Raw genomic sequence first — 20,424 nt, forward strand, 5'->3', positions numbered from 1 at the left:
AAATCCAATTTTTATCTAGTTCACAATTCTATTCACACCTCGAGCCACGACAAAGCTATCTTTCAACACTGTTTACTCTCAGGTAAGTACTGCTGGTTCGGATATCACGTGTTTGTACCACAAAATCTTGGCCTCGTGCCATAAAAGGGTAAAAGACTCCACTTTCTATTTGTGTAATCTTTTTGGTTGCCAAAAAAGGTAGTGGAACTTTTAACCTTGGTTCAAATGGGCACCGTCCTGAGTTTCTAGGATCATTTGTTTGATACGATCAGCCCTATGAGAAAAAGTACACAAATACCCATTCGTCGTCTTTCTTAAAAAAAAGAAATAAATTGTACGTTTTTGTTTATAGGAGCTTCAAACCTAAATAATACATAATCTGATATGATGAGGTTGATGGGGCGATTCTCATCCAGATTCCTTGCCTTTTTGGAAGTGTTTCCTCCTTTTTTAAAATCAGACAAATATTCACAAGCTCCTAGTTTTTAAGAGATAGCTTTAAATTTTACGAATTACGTATATTTCGAATCATCATACAAAGCCAATGCTTTTGATGCCTCAAATATTGGGGAAGCTCCCTTTTCTTAGAATTTTAATCACTACTAAACCGAATCGCTGCTCACACACAGTTTGTTACCAGAAGCTGTTTGATTAAATATTTACCAATCACTTCTTAAGGGGGCCTATATTTAGTTTGATTCTCCATGAGAGTTTACAGCAGGGTGGGAGGTTAACCACATTAATTGTAACTTTAGACATAAAATATCCAACTGTTTCTATAGATCCTTTCGATCATTATGGAATTAGAGGGGCAATTTAATTGTTTAAGTTTTCAGTTTAAGGATTAGATTTAAACATGGTATGTAATCCCAATTCTGATGGGAGGGCGATAACTGTCTTTTTCTGGACCAATCATCGGGACCGATTCTGGATGATCCTAGCCGAGTGGTTGGTGCGTTGGATTTAGGATCCTGTGTCTGAGACGGCGAAGGTTCGAATCTTAGTGTACCCAATTATTTGGCTTAGGACGGGGGTCAGTGCCGTAACTTTGTGAGCTCAGCCAGAGTCGACCCAGTTCTAAATGGGTACCTGGTGAAATCTGGGGAGGGGAAGGTAAACAGGAAGTGTGTGCAAAAGTATAGGATGGCTGGCTCTCCACCCCCCCATTGCACTTCCTGGCTGAAGGGTCAAGAAACGGAGATCAACACCCTCGGTAGGGACTTTAGAGTCCAATGCCGTAATATTTACCTTTTTTTAATCCTCGGAAAAAAAGGAAAAATTACATTCATTTCTTATCTTTACAAGCAGAGAGGGGATGTTTCTGTGTATCCTTTAGCCAGAAGTTTGTCCACAAGACCTCTGTCCTCATCAAAGCTTGAAAATTATGATCTGAAACTTAGTTTTGGGAACTTAACCTGGCATATCAATTGCTAAGGATAGTAGGGTTAAGCATCACCTTAGCTTAGCCATGAAAGTCTTAAAAATCGTCATCAACCCTTGAATTTGAGCCAATCAAAAGTTCCTTTGACTCGATGAGTATAAACAGCTTGTATGTCACTTCTTTTTTTTTTGAAAAAAAACCTTCTACTAAATGTAGCAAGTTTTTTCTGCTCTAATTCCTTTTGAGACATTTGTACCGTAGTCGTAGCTTCAGTGGCACGTAAAGACTTACGCACGCGGGGGGGCAGGGGGCTGGGAGTGCAAAGCACCCCCACCAACTTGGTGTTGGTGTGGCGCGAAACGCCACACCAACAGCTAGTTTTATATAAAAATCATATGAAATTAAGGCTAAAATTAATTTTATATGCTTTTAATAAAATTAAATGGTAAATAACTAAATAAATAAAAAGTAATGAAATTTTTTTCAGGCAGCAGGGACTATTCAGTGATATTCTACTTTTCAGATGTGTTTCTATTCATTGTTATCCTCCTCGTATGGAAACTAGATGTAAAGGTGATTTTTTTTTTTACGCTATATACAATTCACACTTATCATTTTTTCCTTCTTTATAAAAAAAAATATTATTTCGAACTTAAATTAAATTAGGACTTCCGCAATATTTCGAAATTATTTGCTTGGATATCAAACCTGCCGACTACTACTTTGTGCTGTAGATAATTGTGACGACTGAAATGCTTTTAATTTCCCTAATGTTACTTATAAAGCACAAAAGATTAATTTTCCCTTTTCAATGAAAGACGATGGCGAGTGAACCAGTTTCAACAACAGTGATAAGAACGTCCTTGATAATCATAAAATAAATCAACATAAACAAACGACATCTATTCTTATGTTTTTATGTTCGATTCTTTTTTTTATGTTTTGTTTTGTTATTGCTAAATTTTTTGCCTTGCATGTTTATTTTATTAGCTGTATTTTGTTGAACTTATTCTACTTTATTGTTTCATTTACTGTTACTTTTTCCGTTTTCAGCAAATAATATATGATAATATGATGGCATCTTAAGCTTTATATTTCCCCTGAAACATACAGTTTTGTCACAAACTTAGAAGCGTAACTTGCATCAAATCGAAAAGATAAATAAATCATTGGATTTACTAGTTTCATATATATCCATTTTCCCAGCGAAAATTACGACGCTGCTAAAAAAATGGGAAAAATCTTCACACCATTCGTCAAACAATTCCCACCAATTTAGAATTTTTCTTTTTTATTTAAAAAGTATATGTTAAGTACAATGAAAAAAGAAATTTGATAGAAGCACATGGGACTCTCAGGTGTATAACGTAGTATGTATACCGAAGAACTCCGAAGAAAAAACACGCCAAAAACTTTCACAGGGATTATAAACCATAAGCTGCCTAAAAATTATCCTGCATTATCCAGGGTTAGAAATTGTAGCTAATCTGACAATTAATCCTTGCCGTTTCATGTAGCAATACTCCATACTTATGATGTCACTAGCTGTTGGGGTGGCGCTTCGCGCCACCCCAACACCTAGTTGGTGGGGGCGCTTCGCGCCCCCCCCAAGCCCCCCCGCGCGCGTAAGTCGTTACGTGCCATAATAGTTACGCGCCATTGTAGTTGTGTCCCTATGTCCCACCTGTGAATATAGATATATATATATATATATATATATATATATATATATATATATGTATATATATATGGTTTTAACTACGTAAAACTTGCGAATATACAACATTCTTTGCTGTCCCATTGTCTTTGCATATAAATAGATTGTCAGGTTTACCGACTCTTGAACATGCAACATATAATGGTCCATGGGAAAACAATCTGTATTCAGATCTATACCTCATGATTCTAATGATTGCCCTTGAGCTTTGTTGATGGTGATTGCTAATCGACCATTCCCTGTCCCGGTGTCCCGGTCGTCATTTATATCCCCCTGTTTCCCCCGGTGTCCCCGTTGTAGTTGTGTCCCTGTGTCCCGGTCGTCATTTATATTCCCTGTGTCCCGGTCGTCATTTGTATCCCGGTGTCCCGGTCTGTATATACATTCGTTTTTTAGTTTTGTTTTTCTCCTTTATTTTTTTCCTTTTTTTTCTTTTTTAGTTTATTTAGATTTTTAGATTTTTTAGTTTTTTTATTAGTTTTTAGTTTTTTTTTCTTTTTTTTTGTAGTTTTTACCTTCTTTTTAGTTTTGTTAGTTTTTTTTTTACTTATGTCCTGGTCGTCATTTATACTCCCTGTGTCCCGGTGCTTTGTTGATTGCTAATCGAACATTCCTTTTGTCCTGGTCGCTTTCTCTTTGAGTGTCGTCATTTATTTTTTCCTTTTTTAGTTCTTTTAGTTTTTACCTTTTTTAGTTTTTTTTAGTTTTTTAGATGAAAATTTTTTTTAGTTTTTTCCTTTTTTTCTTTTTAGTTTTTTATTGGTTTTTACCTTTATTTTAGCTTATTTTTCAGTTTTTTCCTTTTTTTTAGTTTTTTTTAATTTTTTATTTTTTTTAGTTTTTTACCTTTTTTTAGTTTTTTTAGTTTTTTTAGTTTTTTAGCTTTTTTACTTTTTTTTATTAGTTTTTAGTTTTTTTGTAGTTTTTACCTTTTTTTAGTTTTTTCAGTTTTTTTTTAGTTTTTTATTGGTTTTTACCTTTATTTTAGCTTATTTTTCAGTTTTTTCCTTTTTTTTAGTTTTTAGTTTTTTTAGCTTTTTACCTTTTTTTAGTTTTTTTAGTTTTTTTAGTTTTTTAGTTTTTTAGCTTTTTTATTTTTTTTATTAGTTTTTAGTTTTTTTTTTGTAGTTTTTGCCTTTTTTTAGTTTTTTTAGTTTTTTAGCTTTTTTATTAGTTTTTAGTTTTTTTGTAGTTTTTGCCTTTTTTTAGTTTTTTTCTTTTTAGTTTTTTTGTAGTTTTTACCTTCTTTTTAGTTTTGTTAGTTTTTTTTTTACTTATGTCCTGGTCGTCATTTATACTCCCTGTGTCCCGGTGCTTTGTTGATTGCTAATCGAACATTCCTTTTGTCCTGGTCGCTTTCTCTTTGACTGTCGTCATTTATTTTTTTCTTTTTTAGTTCTTTTAGTTTTTACCTTTTTTAGTTTTTTTTAGTTTTTTAGATGAAATTTTTTTTTAGTTTTTTCTTTTTTTCTTTTTAGTTTTTTATTGGTTTTTACCTTTATTTTAGCTTATTTTTCAGTTTTTTCCTTTTTTTAGTTTTTTTAGTTTTTTTAGTTTTTTAGCTTTTTTACTTTTTTTATTAGTTTTTAGTTTTTTTTTGTAGTTTTTGCCTTTTTTTAGTTTTTTCAGTTTTTTTTTAGTTTTTTATTGGTTTTTACCTTTATTTTAGCTTATTTTTCAGTTTTTTCCTTTTTTTAGTTTTTTTTAGTTTTTAGTTTTTTTAGTTTTTTACCTTTTTTTAGTTTTTTTAGTTTTTTTAGTTTTTTAGCTTTTTTATTTTTTTTTTATTAGTTTTTAGCTTTTTTTGTAGTTTTTGCCTTTTTTAGTTTTTTTTAGTTTTTTAGCTTTTTTATTAGTTTTTAGTTTTTTTTGTAGTTTTTGCCTTTTTTTAGTTTTTTTACTTTTTTAGCTTTTTTATTTTTTTATTAGTTTTTAGTTTTTTTTGTAGTTTTTGCCTTTTTTTAGTTTTTTCAGTTTTCAGTTTTGTCACCTGATCCAGTTTTTTCAGGTGACGTCACCTGATCCACAGATCCACAGATCCACAGACAACTTATTTTTATATATATAGATTTACGTGTGTAAAAAAGCTGAGAATAAGTAATCAGGCTTGTCGGCTAAGTAGCCTTAGTATGCACGAACACGCTTTTACAATTGGTTAAAATATTAGTCATTAGTGATGACGATAAGACTTGACATGACCTGATCAGGTTTTTCTCTGATAAGTAGTTTGCTAGTTACAAGATATCTTAATGATTAAATGAACAAGACAAAAGAAAAAAAAATCAGAATGAGAAATGGGTCCTTGTATTGCATTTAATCACCATCAATAGTTTACTGGTATAAACCGTTTGTTATGTTTTTATTGATTTCTTATTACTTTTTTTAGGCTGAAAAAACTCAAGGGTCTTTTTTTAAGAACCTACAAAAGTTAATTACCATACCAGAGATTCCTGTATTTCTATTTTTTATGGTGCTACTTGGAAGCAACTGGGGGCTTACCGACAGCTATCTTTTTATTTTTCTTACTGATGAACTGAACGCACCAGTTTCACTGCTTGGTAAGTAACTCATTTAAAACTATTTTTAAGTTTTTCCTATTAGATTGTCATTTAATGGTTGTTTCACATTTATTATGGTATAAAACAAAATTAAGGGCAAAAATTACTTACATCTGATATTTTCGTATAGAAAAAATGCCAAACTTATGCTTGAGAGCTGCAGAGAACTATGTTGACTTGTAAAGCGAATCCAGTTTTCAAAAAAAAATTTTTTTTTGGCTATTTGTTTCAAACACCAACTTAAAATTGTTTCCTTCATGACTTAAGAACAAGTTGTGACTGTAGTCACAAATTGTTTCCTTCATGACTTAAGAACAAGTTGTGACCAATAACTCAATTAAATGTATATTTAATATCTTTGAAAAGCTTGTAGAATCGTAACAGAAACATTAATGCCTGAGCCATATCAATAAAAATGTTAAGATTCATGAGTAACGTTTTTTTTAATTGATTTTATAGAAGTACTTGCATTTTAGAAGTGAAAAATTGAAATGCCAAGCTTGTATAAACAATAATTTGTTCCCAACTACTCTCTGGTAAAATTATGTCTTTCTGTGTTTTGCTAGATTCTTACTATAGATAATTAAAAAGTATAATTCACGAAATTTCAGATAATCAGGTGACAGAATCAGTTAATTATTACATTATCTTCCTTGTCAAATGAAGGTATATTTTTTTATGTCATCTTGGGTACACAAATACCATTTTTAGTGTAAAAAATTACATCACATTTTAAATGCAACATTTTATTACATAAGAAAGAATGTAAATTTTGCAACTTCTTTTCCAATGAGCCTTTCATCAGCTCTCTATGCTGTTCCCATTCTCACCTGTCGGTATTACACCACCTAGCCCATCTAGCGCACCTGGGAATTACGTAGTACTATTACGCACCTGTAACGGTATAGTATACCTGTGTGGCTTCAAACAGTTCGTGGTAACGAACTGTAGTAAGGAGCGACCCGGCTCAATAGTAACCGAAACTCTAAAAAATGGAATTTTGATACCAATAGTTACAACAAAAGAATCGCATTTTAATGCTGATTTTAAATATACAAGTTTCATCAAGATCAGTTATATCCATCAAAAGTTACGAGCCTGAGAAATTTTATTTCTCAAGCTCCTATCCTATCAAGCTCTTATTGCAGAAGTTTCAAGCTCCTATCTACAAAAATGTGGAATTTCGCATTTTTTGCCACAAGACAAATCACGGATGCGTGTTTATTTGTTTGTTTGTTTTTTGTTTTTTCCCCAGGGGTGATCGTATCGACTGAGTGGTCCTTGCGAGAATCTTGCGAGAGGGCTCATTCTAACAGAAATTAAAAGTTCTAGTGCCCTTTTTAAGTGACAAAAAAATTGGAGGGCACCTAGGGCCCCTCCCACGCTCATTTTCCCCCAAAGTCACCAGATCAAAATTCTGAGATAGTCATTTTATTCACCATAGTCGAAAAACCTAATAACTATGTCTTTAGGGACGACTTACTCCCCCGCAGTCCCCGTCGGAGGGGCTGCAAGTTGAAAACTTTTACCTGTGTTTACACATAGTAATGATTACTGGGAAGTGTACAGACGTTTTCTGGGGGATTTTTTTGGTTTAGGAGGTAGAGTTGAGGGGGAGAGTTACGTGGGAGGATATTTCCATGGAGAGACTTCTCATGGGGGAAGTGAATTTCAATGAAGGGGGCGCAGGATTTTCTAGCTTTATTTGAAAAAACAATGAAAAAATAAATATGAAAAGCTTTTTCTACTGAAAGTAAGGAGCAGCATGAAAACATAAAACAAATAAAAATGATTACGCATATGAGGGGATTACCTCCTCGTTATACCTCACTCTTTACGCTAAAATATTTTTAGTAGTTTCAACTATTTATTCTACAGCCTTTGTGATTCAGAGGTCATTCTTAAGAAATTGGGACACAATCTAAGCTTTAGTGTAAAGAGCGAGGTATCGACAAGGGTTGAACCCCCTCATATACGCAATAAAAACATACGAATATAGAAGTTCGTTAAGTAAGTTAATTCGTAAGTTACGCATATTTTTTACCAATGAAAACGTTTGTAAAAAATTACAAGTTCTAGTTGCTTTTTTAAGTAATCAAAAATTTGGAGGGCAACTAGGCCTCTTCCTTCGCTTCTTCTTTCTCAAAATATTCCGATCAATTGCAATTAATTAATATACAAATTTCGTTTTAATTATTTATGTGCGGAGAGCCAAGATCAAAACATGCATTAATTCAAAAACGTCCAGATATTAAATAAAAAAAAAGTTTTTGTAACGGAAAGTAAGGAGCGACATTAAAACTTAAAACGAACAGAAATTACTCCGTATATGAAAGGGGCTTTTCCTCCCGCTCGTTACGCTAAAGTTTCTTATTGTTTTAAAACGTAGAGTTAAAAGAAAGGGTCAGACTATAGCCTAAAAAGCGAGGGGTTGAGGAGGAAAAACCCCTTTCATATACGGAGTAATTTCTGTTCGTTTTAAGTCGCTCCTTACTTTCCGCTACAAAAACTTGTTTTTTTTTTATTTATTACATAATAGGGCTTAGTTTTCTTCAAGTTTTCTTTGTATGCTAAGTAATAGGACTTGTTAGAGTCCGGAGGTGGGTAGTCAAGCGGGAAAGCCTACACAATAAGGAATGTTTACTTATGTTAACGATGAAGCAATTTCGCGTGACATGTTAGAGGTCAGGGCCTGTCAGTCCGGTGGGGAATCCCCAGTTGTAAATGAGAACAGCACAAACGTGAGTTTTACGGAAAGGCCGTGCAAATGGGTATTGCGTATTGGGGGTTCATGGTTCATGGTTCAATCGGGTTTAATTAAAAAAAAGGAAATAACTAAACTTAAATACACTGCTCTGTGATAAAACTCATGTTGAGACCACTGACTCTATTAAATGTATATTTAATATCTTTGAAAAGCTTGTAGAATCGTAACTGAAACATTAATACCTGAGCCACATCAATAAAAATGTTAAGATTCATGAGTAACGTTTCTATTTTATTTGATTTTAGCCTAATACGTGCATTTTGGAAGTGAAAAATTTAAATGCCAAGCTTGTTTTAACAACAATTTGTTCCCAACTACTCTCTAGTAAAATTATGTCTTTCTGTCTTTTGCTAGATTCTTATTATAGATAATCTAAAAAGCATACTTTACGGAATTTCAGATAATCAGGAGACAGAATCAGTTAATTATTACATTATATTCCTTGTCAAAGGAAGGTACATTTTTTATGTCATCTTTGGTACATAGATACTGTTTTTTTGTGTCAAACATTACATCACATTTTAAATGCTACATTTTATTACATAAGAAAGCATGTAAATATTGCAACTTCTTTTCCAATGAGCCTTTTATCAGCTCTCTATGCTGTTCCCATTCTCACCTGTCGGTATTACACCACCTAGCCCATCTAGCGCATCTGAGAATTATGTAGTACTATAACGCCTTTGTAACGGTATAGTATATTTGTCTGTTACATAATAGGGCTTTGTTTTCTTCAAGTTTTCTTTGTATTCAAAGTAATAGGACTTGTTAGAGTTCAGGGGTCGATAATCAAGCGGGAAAGTCTACACAATAGGGAGTGTTTACTTATGTTAACGATGACATAATTTCGCGTCACAGGTTAGAGGTCAGGGCCTGCCAGTCAAGTGGGGAATCCCCAGTTTCAAATGAGAACGGCACAAACGTGAGTTTTACGTAGAGACAGCGCAAACGCGGGTGTTACGTATTGGTTGTGCACACATGGTTGTTATGTAACGACGGTGCAAACATGGGTTGCTACTTAATAACGATGCACATGTAGGATGTTACAAAATACCGTAAGAATTTCATTTTTCTTCAAGGTGTTTTTTGCTCCGAGATTTTATTCTCTTACAAGACATTTTTTTTCTCAGAGAACCTTTATATTCCAAAGATTATTGTCCACATTAGGATTCGAAAAATATTTCCCCTCAACAGAATAAAGCACTGAATAGCTGGATCACGAATGGCTTGCTAATATTTTGATTCGGAAATGCTTTTCAATGGAAGCGTTTCGAAAAATTTACGGATTGTGTGTTTTCTATGTCTAGAATAATTAACATGTGGGAAATAAAATCGATTACTGGAAATTCGTTACATTTAACGTGCACTGCTTGTTAAGTGATGCTTTAGAAAGTATCCTCAGAAAATATTAGATATTGTTCTTAGCACATTTTTATTAATATAATCTGTTACTCTATTAGAACTCGAATGCTCTATGAGAGGTGGAATAAAAGCAAGAGCATCATTACCTTCATATACGAACGAAAGTCTATCTTTTCATTTTCACTGCACAGAATTTTACACTTGTATTAGAGGAAATCCTGAACGAGCATACCTATGTGAATCGGCTACAAGATACTTCAGTTGCATTAGTGAAATATATTGAAAATTCATTCTGGAGTAAGAAATCTAAAGACTGAAGGTTTTATCTTGTACATAAAAGTTCTTTTTGTTACTGATGTCCATGACGATTCTAAATTGCATTCAAAACTAGTGCTTGAAGCCTCAACATTTCTAGTATAAAATTATATACAGTATAATTAGTATAAAGTATACTAGTATAAATTATATATCTAGTATATAGTATATATCTTATATCTAACTGTTGATAACATTTAATCTGTTTGAAAGTTAGACATTGTTTAACCCGAAACTACGAACAGCATATATAATTGGAGCTGTAGTCATGCTAGTGTCACTATAGTGGGGCTACGGGTATGATATTAACATCATTTTACTGAAATCAGGTGATTAGGCTGGTTGAATTTTGATCAACTTTCAGATACTTTTCACTAGACCACCCTATGGCCGAGCCATACTATAGTCACAAAAGTTTACAAGACAGCCTGGATTTATGGATTATGTTATTTTCCTTTAATTATGATATGAGTGGTTAGAACTTGACTTGAAAATCTTTTATCAGTAAAAACGTTTTTCCAGGTATTGCCAACTAGTGCTAGTCTTTTTATTTATCTTTTACCAGACTCAGCCTACAGATCGAAAAAAAGACATTCCAAGCTTCAACCCATTATGATTTAAAAAATTCTCTCCGTTTGGAGTCTGGAAAATACCTTTGGGTGGAGGATATTTTCATAGAAAGATGTTTTTTTTGCATATGCTTTGAAAAATGAAAAATGTGTTCTGTAGATTTAAAACAAATTATTTGTGTGTCTCTTCTAAGTTCTTATGATTTGACGTCCCTGATCTTGGTTATGCAAAAGGTGATAGTAATAAATAATTAAATTCCATGTGTTTTTTGTGACTTCTCACTAGTTTTTCCTAGAATTCTGTGAGGTCATATGTAGGTGTTAGTCGTAATTCAGCAATATTTACATGGAACAGATTTGAGCTGACATATATCATTATTTCATATTTCGATATGTCCCCATCTTTCGCCTCCTTTCTGCATAAAATTATTTATCACCAATCTCTATAATTTTGCTTTTTTCTGCACTTTTGCTCAATTTTATTTTGACATTTTTGATGCTTCTTAACTCGCTTTGTATGGATTTTAGATTTCATCTTATCCTCTTTTGCCATATTAACTTATTTATTTTGATTTTTGAAACTTGTGGCTTGTTTTTTTCAGCTGTTTCTTTTCAGTTCAGCTTTGTTATCAAAAATGTGTATTCAGGCGATCAGGGCATGTAAATTATATTTTTTTTTCTTTTCTATGCTTATATATGCTTTTGTCATATACCTTTTTTTTTTATTAAATTCAACGTTGGGCATACTTTTTTTTTACTTAGACATGAAGTAAGCTCGTTAAGACTTGTAGTTGCTCATTTCTTAGGTTAATTTAACTTACCTCTTTCTGTATTTAAACTTTTAAAACAATGCTTTTCGAAGAAAAATGAAGTGTAATGCTATAGCTTAAATAAAGCAGAAATTAACTCGTACAAAATTTACTCGTATACAGACTAGAAATTAACAGTAATTTTGTAAGAGAAAAAATCAAACAAAAAGGAAAATAAATTATCACAAATAAAAATTAGACAGCCACTCACTCAAACACCTGAAGGGCTAGACTATACCTTGAGCTTTAATGAAAACTGACTAATAAAGAGCCAAAGATTATGAACATTATCTTTAAAGGAAAACTTACACAAGTTACGCATACCGGCTGAGGGAGGTTTAAGCTTTAAAACTATCAGATGAAACCTCTACCTCAGGGTGAAAATAAGCTAAATTCTTTAAATAGATAATTGGATAACGAAAAATAAAAGGGATAATTGGACACTAAATAGTATGCTAGTTTTGTATTTTCTTACAATTGTATTTTCATTTAGGTTTGTCAATAACTGTTGGCTGTTTTTGTGGTCTTCCTTTTCTGTCCATATCAAACCAAATAATTAAGAAGGTTGGAATTATGCCTATGTTTTTACTGGCATATCTTGCCCACGCAGCGAGATTCATTGGGTATAGCTTTCTGCAGTAAGTATTCTTATTGTTTCTTCATCATTGGTGAATATATGGAATGTCTGGTAGACTTCGTAATAAAATGACATTAAAACCATTTTTCTTTTTTTTACAGGCTCGTGTCCCTTCAGACAGGTTTAGAACACCAAAAATAGACGATACTAAACCCACTTACTATAAATTGAGTCAGTCTAAATCTTGCGATAGATTTAGATAGTATTATTCAGATTATTATTTAGATAGATTTATTCACACGAAAGCACAATTGGGCCATGGTGACATACACAAGACAAGTGACATACACACACACACACACACACACACACACACACACACACACACACACACACACACACACACACACACACACACACACACACACACACACACACACACACACACACACACACACACACACACACACACACACACACACACACACACACACACACACACACACACACACACACACACACACACACACACACACACACACACACACACACACACACACACACACACACACACACACACACACACACACACACACACACACACACACACACACACACACACACACACACACACACACACACACACACACACACACACACACACACACACACACACACACACACACACACACACACACACACACACACACACACACACACACACACACACACACACACACACACACACACACACACACACACACACACACACACACACACACACACACACACACACACACACACACACACACACACACACACACACACACACACACACACACACACACACACACACACACACACACACACACACACACACACACACACACACACACACACACACACACACACACACACACACACACACACACACACACACACACACACACACACACACACACACACACACACACACACACACACACACACACACACACACACACACACACACACACACACACACACACACACACACACACACACACACACACACACACACACACACACACACACACACACACACACACACACACACACACACACACACACACACACACACACACACACACACACACACACACACACACACACACACACACACACACACACACACACACACACACACACACACACACACACACACACACACACACACACACACACACACACACACACACACACACACACACACACACACACACACACACACACACACACACACACACACACACACACACACACACACACACACACACACACACACACACACACACACACACACACACACACACACACACACACACACACACACACACACACACACACACACACACACACACACACACACACACACACACACACACACACACACACACACACACACACACACACACACACACACACACACACACACACACACACACACACACACACACACACACACACACACACACACACACACACACACACACACACACACACACACACACACACACACACACACACACACACACACACACACACACACACACACACACACACACACACACACACACACACACACACACACACACACACACACACACACACACACACACACACACACACACACACACACACACACACACACACACACACACACACACACACACACACACACACACACACACACACACACACACACACACACACACACACACACACACACACACACACACACACACACACACACACACACACACACACACACACACACACACACACACACACACACACACACACACACACACACACACACACACACACACACACACACACACACACACACACACACACACACACACACACACACACACACACACACACACACACACACACACACACACACACACACACACACACACACACACACACACACACACACACACACACACACACACACACACACACACACACACACACACACACACACACACACACACACACACACACACACACACACACACACACACACACACACACACACACACACACACACACACACACACACACACACACACACACACACACACACACACACACACACACACACACACACACACACACACACACACACACACACACACACACACACACACACACACACACACACACACACACACACACACACACACACACACACACACACACACACACACACACACACACACACACACACACACACACACACACACACACACACACACACACACACACACACACACACACACACACACACACACACACACACACACACACACACACACACACACACACACACACACACACACACACACACACACACACACACACACACATATATATATATATATTTTTATACCATAAACAACAGGATAGTCACTAGCTTTATTAAGAAAGATGAAAAAGTTTGGCACACACACACACACACACACACAAACACACACACAAACACACACACACACACACACACACACACACACACACACACACACACACACACACACACACACACACACACACACACACACACACACACACACACACACACACACACACACACACACACACACACACACACACACACACACACACACACACACACACACACACACACACACACACACACACACACACACACACACACACACACACACTAGGTACACTAGGTAATTCATATTACCTAGTTTTCATATTGCTCTTTGCTTTTGGATTTTTACGGAGGAATTGTGCAAGAATGAATTTTAGGAGAGTTTCGAGCGATGAGGTGAAAAAATCGATTCTTCTGTTAGATCTCCATCACTATAAGTGTCTCAGCACTTTGGTATTTTAACTTCATATTTACCTACTTTGGCAGAGGATGATTAATTATTCGAGTAATAAATAAAAAAACACAAAAACACAAAATAAAACCACACAAAGAGAAAACAGAATAGAGGTCTGATTTGCACTAGCTTTTACTATTTGTTCCAATTTTTATTGTAAAATAGTACAAATCCAAATTAGCTTTATTATGGGTATTGACGAAATCTACTGGCAGAATTTTCAAAAAAAAATTGGTATCCATTCCAATTTTCTATCCTTATGGACGAAACACAGTTATGCTGGTGATCAGCCAAAATATTGTCACACACACACACACACACACACACACAACGAAAACAAAACAAACAAGAAAACGAAAGTTCTAGTGTCCTTTTAAAAGTCAAAAGTGATCATAGGGAAACAGTCTCCGCATTTTTTCTTTTTTATTTTTTCTCAGACTCAGATTCCATTCGTTTTAAACGTTTCAGGAAAGAGAAAAAAGATTGAGATAGAGAAGGAGAATGGGAGTTGGGGGAAGATGGAGAAGTTAAACTCAAGACAAACAACAGAGATAAAAGGAATAGAGAACGATCAAGTAATGTGACTGAGAATTAAAGAATCCTTCTAAAAGAATCTAGTAACCTCAAAACTTTTCAATCCTTTTTATGGCCAAAATTTTAAAAAGTAGAACCAATCAAGCAAAATAAAAGTTTTTGTTCCTTTTACTTACTTAAAAGCTATTACAAAAGGATTTTGAAGCAATGACGTAGAATTTTATTTTTTTTTTTTTTAGTCTCTACACATGTAACAATTCCTACCATGATCAATTTATTTTCCTCTTTGGTAGTCCCTAAAAATGGAAAGATTCTTTGAAGTGTCTTTTATTACAGTTCTTGTCCTTCATTTTCATTTAATTATTCTATCCTGCAGAGATCCTTGGATTACTCTGGCCATTGAATCCCTGAAGTTTTTATCTTATCACCTTCTTCAATGTGCAGCTTGTAATTTTTGCTCACTAAAAGCCCCCAAAGGACTTTTGGCAACGTTGACATCAATTTTTGGAGTTAGCCACTATCACTTAGGTAAGGCGAATAACGGCTTGATTTATTGCTCATTTTGATCATTGATTTTCATATAAAACTAAATTTGGTATCCACAGTGACTGTTGAGGTAGAGCTTATAAACTGAGGCTTTGCGCTATGAAAATAAATTGATAAACTTCGTGTTACTGGTTTGAAAACAGGCAAGGTTTTCACTGTGCTTCAACAAAGTTTTCACAGTGCAAGGTTTTCAGAAAACTATTTGAAGGACACTGTCATTTAAAAGCTTATAAAAATGCCTTTCATCATCTGAATTTCTCTTGCTTATGATGTACGAATAAAAAATAGTTCATTGTTTAAGCTTATTTCACTTACCATTGAAACATTAATCATAAATTAATTTCCGATTCTTTGAGGGGTCTATGAGCAGCATATTCAATTGATCAATTTAGTATTATCAGCTATGAATAAGTGTGCATCAAACTATCAATAAAAAATCTCCTCACCAACTACCAGCTCGCTTAAACCCTCTCCCCTCTCTATCACCCTTCAACCTTCGGTAGGATCCCTCAGCGTCATCATTTGTCACTGATATAATGTTCATGAGGTTCTTATGTAATTTTTAGTAGAAAGCTCTGTTGACGCATCATGTTTAGTTTTAGAATTATCGGGTCAGTTCGGAAGGATACCGGTAAAGCGAGAAAACTTTGGGATAACAAGTACGATTAACTGCCTAAAAAATGTCCCTGAGTAAATAAAATTTCATTTCCGCTTATGATTCTGGCTTCTCATAAAATCAGAAACTTGTCAGCTAGATGAATGAAAATTTTGGTAATGGGTTCCAGTAGTAAAGGGGTTTCAGAACCCGTAACAATCATATCCCTCTAATCCTGTAACAGCCCTGTCCCTCTAATCAAACGAGCTCTATCGGAACACATTCTTAATTATTCGTAGTATTTTATTATTTTTGAGAATATCCCTTTGACTTCTAAGGAATAGGGACCAGAGTTTAAAGCAAATTTTCAGGGAAAGAATTAAAGTTAAGGATTTTTTTAAGAACTTATCTTTGAATAGAGATACGAGTGGATCTGGCTTAAATTCAACTTATTATAATTTACTACGGCTAAGCAAAGTAGAGTTCATTTCTCCCAAAGCTACTGACCTCTGCACACCTGGTAATCAACCTTCGCATTCAAATCAAGCTATTGAACGGGAAAGTGAGAAGTCAAGGAGATTCGATTCCACAATTGTGCTGAAAAATATAAGAGTATGAAATTATATATAATCATTTTGTTTTGTGGATATACACCGTTTGTTTTAATTGTATTTTAGTTTATCTGCTGATGACAATCACTATGTATGTGACCGGAATTTTTAGTTTTTTTTTCACTGTCGAAAAATGGAGATTATTTTCTTTTTTAAAGCTTAGGAAAGGACAGTCCCTAAAAATATTGAAAAATCAGAGAATATATGAAAAATCATCTTAAAGGAAGCCTAATTGGACAGCTACGGGAGTCCACTGTTGTGCCACTTACATTAATTGAAAACTTAGTCGACACAGCATGCATATTATGCATCTTTTTTATTCTAACTGATCTCTCGCTAGCTCTGCTAGCTTTGTAACTGTTAAAACATTTGATATCGTTTATCAGTTTTTACCAAAATTGTTTTTGAAGTTTCTTGTGGTACAAACAACATATTATAAAACAGATTAAGATCTTAGGACGGTGGAAGATCCTCTAAATAAATATTTCGGCTCTATGTCTGTGAGCCTTTATCGCCTTTAAGAACAGATAAATATAAAATAAGACTTACAATAAAATATGCCACTGTTAAAACTAAAATTAAAACAGTCCCAGAGTCATCACTTCGAGGAAGTTCAACCTGGACTGAAGAAAAACACGAAATTAAAATTATATTTATGATAAAACAAATCAAAAGCTTGTTATTAATAAGATTTTCGTTATTTTGTTAGCTAGCCTAAAAGGTCTTTTAGATACAGGTTCATTGGCATTAACTTTTGGTTTTGCCGTGCAATTTTTTTCTTTTTGTTGTTAGTATTATGGATGGGCAATACGATGTTCTTCATTGTTCGTTGTCCTGCTGGGGAAATTCGCTAACTGACCTTTTGTCATTGAGACGATCAGCCAACACTGATAATCACAAAATGATTTTCAAGGTACCAAATACCCTTATTAACTCCAGATTCTACTTCACCTAAGATACGAACTTGATGTTTTTTTTTTTATTCGGTATTGTTCATTATGATTGTTTTTGTAATTGAACTTTCGGTACATTTTCATTGGAAAAATTGTTTCTTGGGTGTATTTTTAATTTTATCGTGACTGTCATGCCTGAAGGTCACATTTGAAATTTTCAGACTTCTGCGGTAATTGTCAAAATCTGTTTACCAAGCTTATTTCAAAAGGAGAACCATGAAGTTAATGTAGATTTGCATAATTTACCCTGCTAACCCTATATTTAAGATACGGGTATATTCAGTAAGGGGTGGGGAGGGCTAGACGAGTTTCAGCCTGTTTTAAGTTTTTTGTCTGTCTCGTAAAAAACATTTATATGCAAAAATAATCTTAAAAAAACGCACCAAAAACGTGTTTTTATGCATTATTATTACGTTTATACGAGTCGAACAAACATTTCGAGGGGGGGGAACCTCCTAAACTTTCTCCTGAATACGGCCTTGTATTTCAGGTATCTGATCGTTCAATGGACTAATATTTTCTTTCGTTTTAAGGTAGGAGTGCTGGTGCTTACGCAGGAGGTCTCCTTATTTCACAATATGGTGTGAGGGAGTCGTTTCGAATATTTGCTTACGCAGCAATCTTAATAGGCACATCTTACATGCTCATTGAATTTTTTATTCTGCGTCGGGTTGCTAGAAGTCGAGCCTTAAGTAAGCAATTTTGTTTGATTAATTTCTTTTTGTGTGTTTTCTATACTTAGTATAAATCAGTGCAATGTTTGAAAATTTTTTGTATAAAATTGTTTTAAACATTTGCCTTTTAAAATGCATCTGTTTTAGATAGCATACTAAACGACAAATTCACCTGTTTTACATGTTTTCAATGCTTTCTATAAATTAATATAATTGTATTGCATTTATTTTTTTCAGAATTACTTGCAATTATTTTATTGTTTAAAATCTAATTTATTTAACGGGTTTCTTATACTACTACTACTTCTAACAACTCAGCACAGCCCCAAGCCACCTGAGGCGAACACAGCTCCTCCTCCAGCCCAATCTATTCAAGGCCTCCCTCTTTATATCCTCCCAGGAACCTCCCATTTGCTTTAAATCTTTATTTATCCTCCAACACACACGAGGACAACCTGCTTTCCGTGTAGCCCCAGAAGGTTGGCAAAAAGACAATCTTCGGCAATCTGTCATCCTTCATCCGCAGAACGTAACCTGTCCATCTCAACCTTCCTTTCATTATAGCCCCAGAAAGCGGGATTGAACAACATTTTTCGTACAACCTATTGTTTGAAATACGGTCAGTCAGCCGGGTACCCAGAACGATCCGTAGGCAATTTCTCTGGAAAACATCTAGTAAATTTTCGTCTGCTTTTCGGAGCACCCATGCTTTGGAGGTATATTTGACCACTGTCATCACTGTAGCTTTCAATATTCTAATCTTTGTTTGCATGCTCATCTTCCTATTCTTCCAAACGTTTTTTTAACTGTGAGAAAATACCCTGATTCTTAACTATTCTACTTTTAGCATCTTCACTGCTCCCACCGTGTTTACTAATAATACTAAAAAAGTAAGTGAAGCTGCCAACCTGATCAATCTTTTCGTTACCCAACGTCACCTTTTCATCTTCACTTATTCCTAGCCTTAGTGACTTAGTCTTCTTAATGTTAATTTTCAAGCCTATTCTAGCACCCTGAACTCGCAAAAGCTCTAAAAATTCTTTCATTTTGCTCACACTTTCATCTAATATACTTAAGTCATCAGCATAATCTAAATCCAGGAGTATTTTTCTTCCCTATTTGATTGTGTGGTCTCCAATTGCCTTTCCTGTGCTCCTTAAGACGAAGTCCATCAAAATGATCTATATAAAGGGGTATAGAACACAACCTTACTTAACTCCTGATTTAATACAAAACCAGTTACTAATGTCATTTCCTATCTTAACCGCATCAATATTATTCTCGTACATAGAACAAATCACTTTAATGTATTTTTCTGGTATACCATTTAAGGATAAGACCTTTGCTAACGCTCTTCTACCAGCAGAATCGAAAGATTGCTCATAATCGATAAAAATGTATACCAATGGTGTTTGAAAACGAAGGGACCTCTCAATTATTAACCTAAGAGTGGAAACTTGGTCGACACATCCTCTACCTTTTCTAAAGCCACACTGTTCTTCCCTTAAAATTTTTTCTACAGCATCTCTCAGTCTAAAAAGTATCATATTACT

The 20,424-nt window shown here is 35.0% G+C and overlaps 1 protein-coding gene across 8 annotated transcripts in view; it reads left to right on the forward strand.

Annotated features, from left to right (window-relative positions):
• The window catches only part of LOC136031641 (uncharacterized), a 196,584-nt gene that overhangs the window by 147,790 nt on the left and 28,370 nt on the right, over positions 1–20,424 (forward strand). For 7 of the 8 annotated variants that reach the window (XM_065711285.1, XM_065711286.1, XM_065711288.1 and 4 more), the window contains 4 exons: positions 1,869–1,954; positions 5,485–5,656; positions 11,972–12,116; positions 15,869–16,020. In XM_065711285.1, the coding sequence (XP_065567357.1) occupies positions 1,869–1,954; positions 5,485–5,656; positions 11,972–12,116; positions 15,869–16,020 (555 nt within the window). Of the gene's footprint in view, positions 1–1,868; positions 1,955–5,484; positions 5,657–11,971; positions 12,117–15,868; positions 16,021–18,730; positions 18,944–20,424 lie in introns of those variants that run through there. The other variant, XM_065711287.1, reaches the window with a different exon arrangement.

The sequence above is a fragment of the Artemia franciscana genome, chromosome 10 (assembly GCF_032884065.1).
Source record: "Artemia franciscana chromosome 10, ASM3288406v1, whole genome shotgun sequence".
NCBI classification, from domain to species: domain Eukaryota; kingdom Metazoa; phylum Arthropoda; class Branchiopoda; order Anostraca; family Artemiidae; genus Artemia; species Artemia franciscana.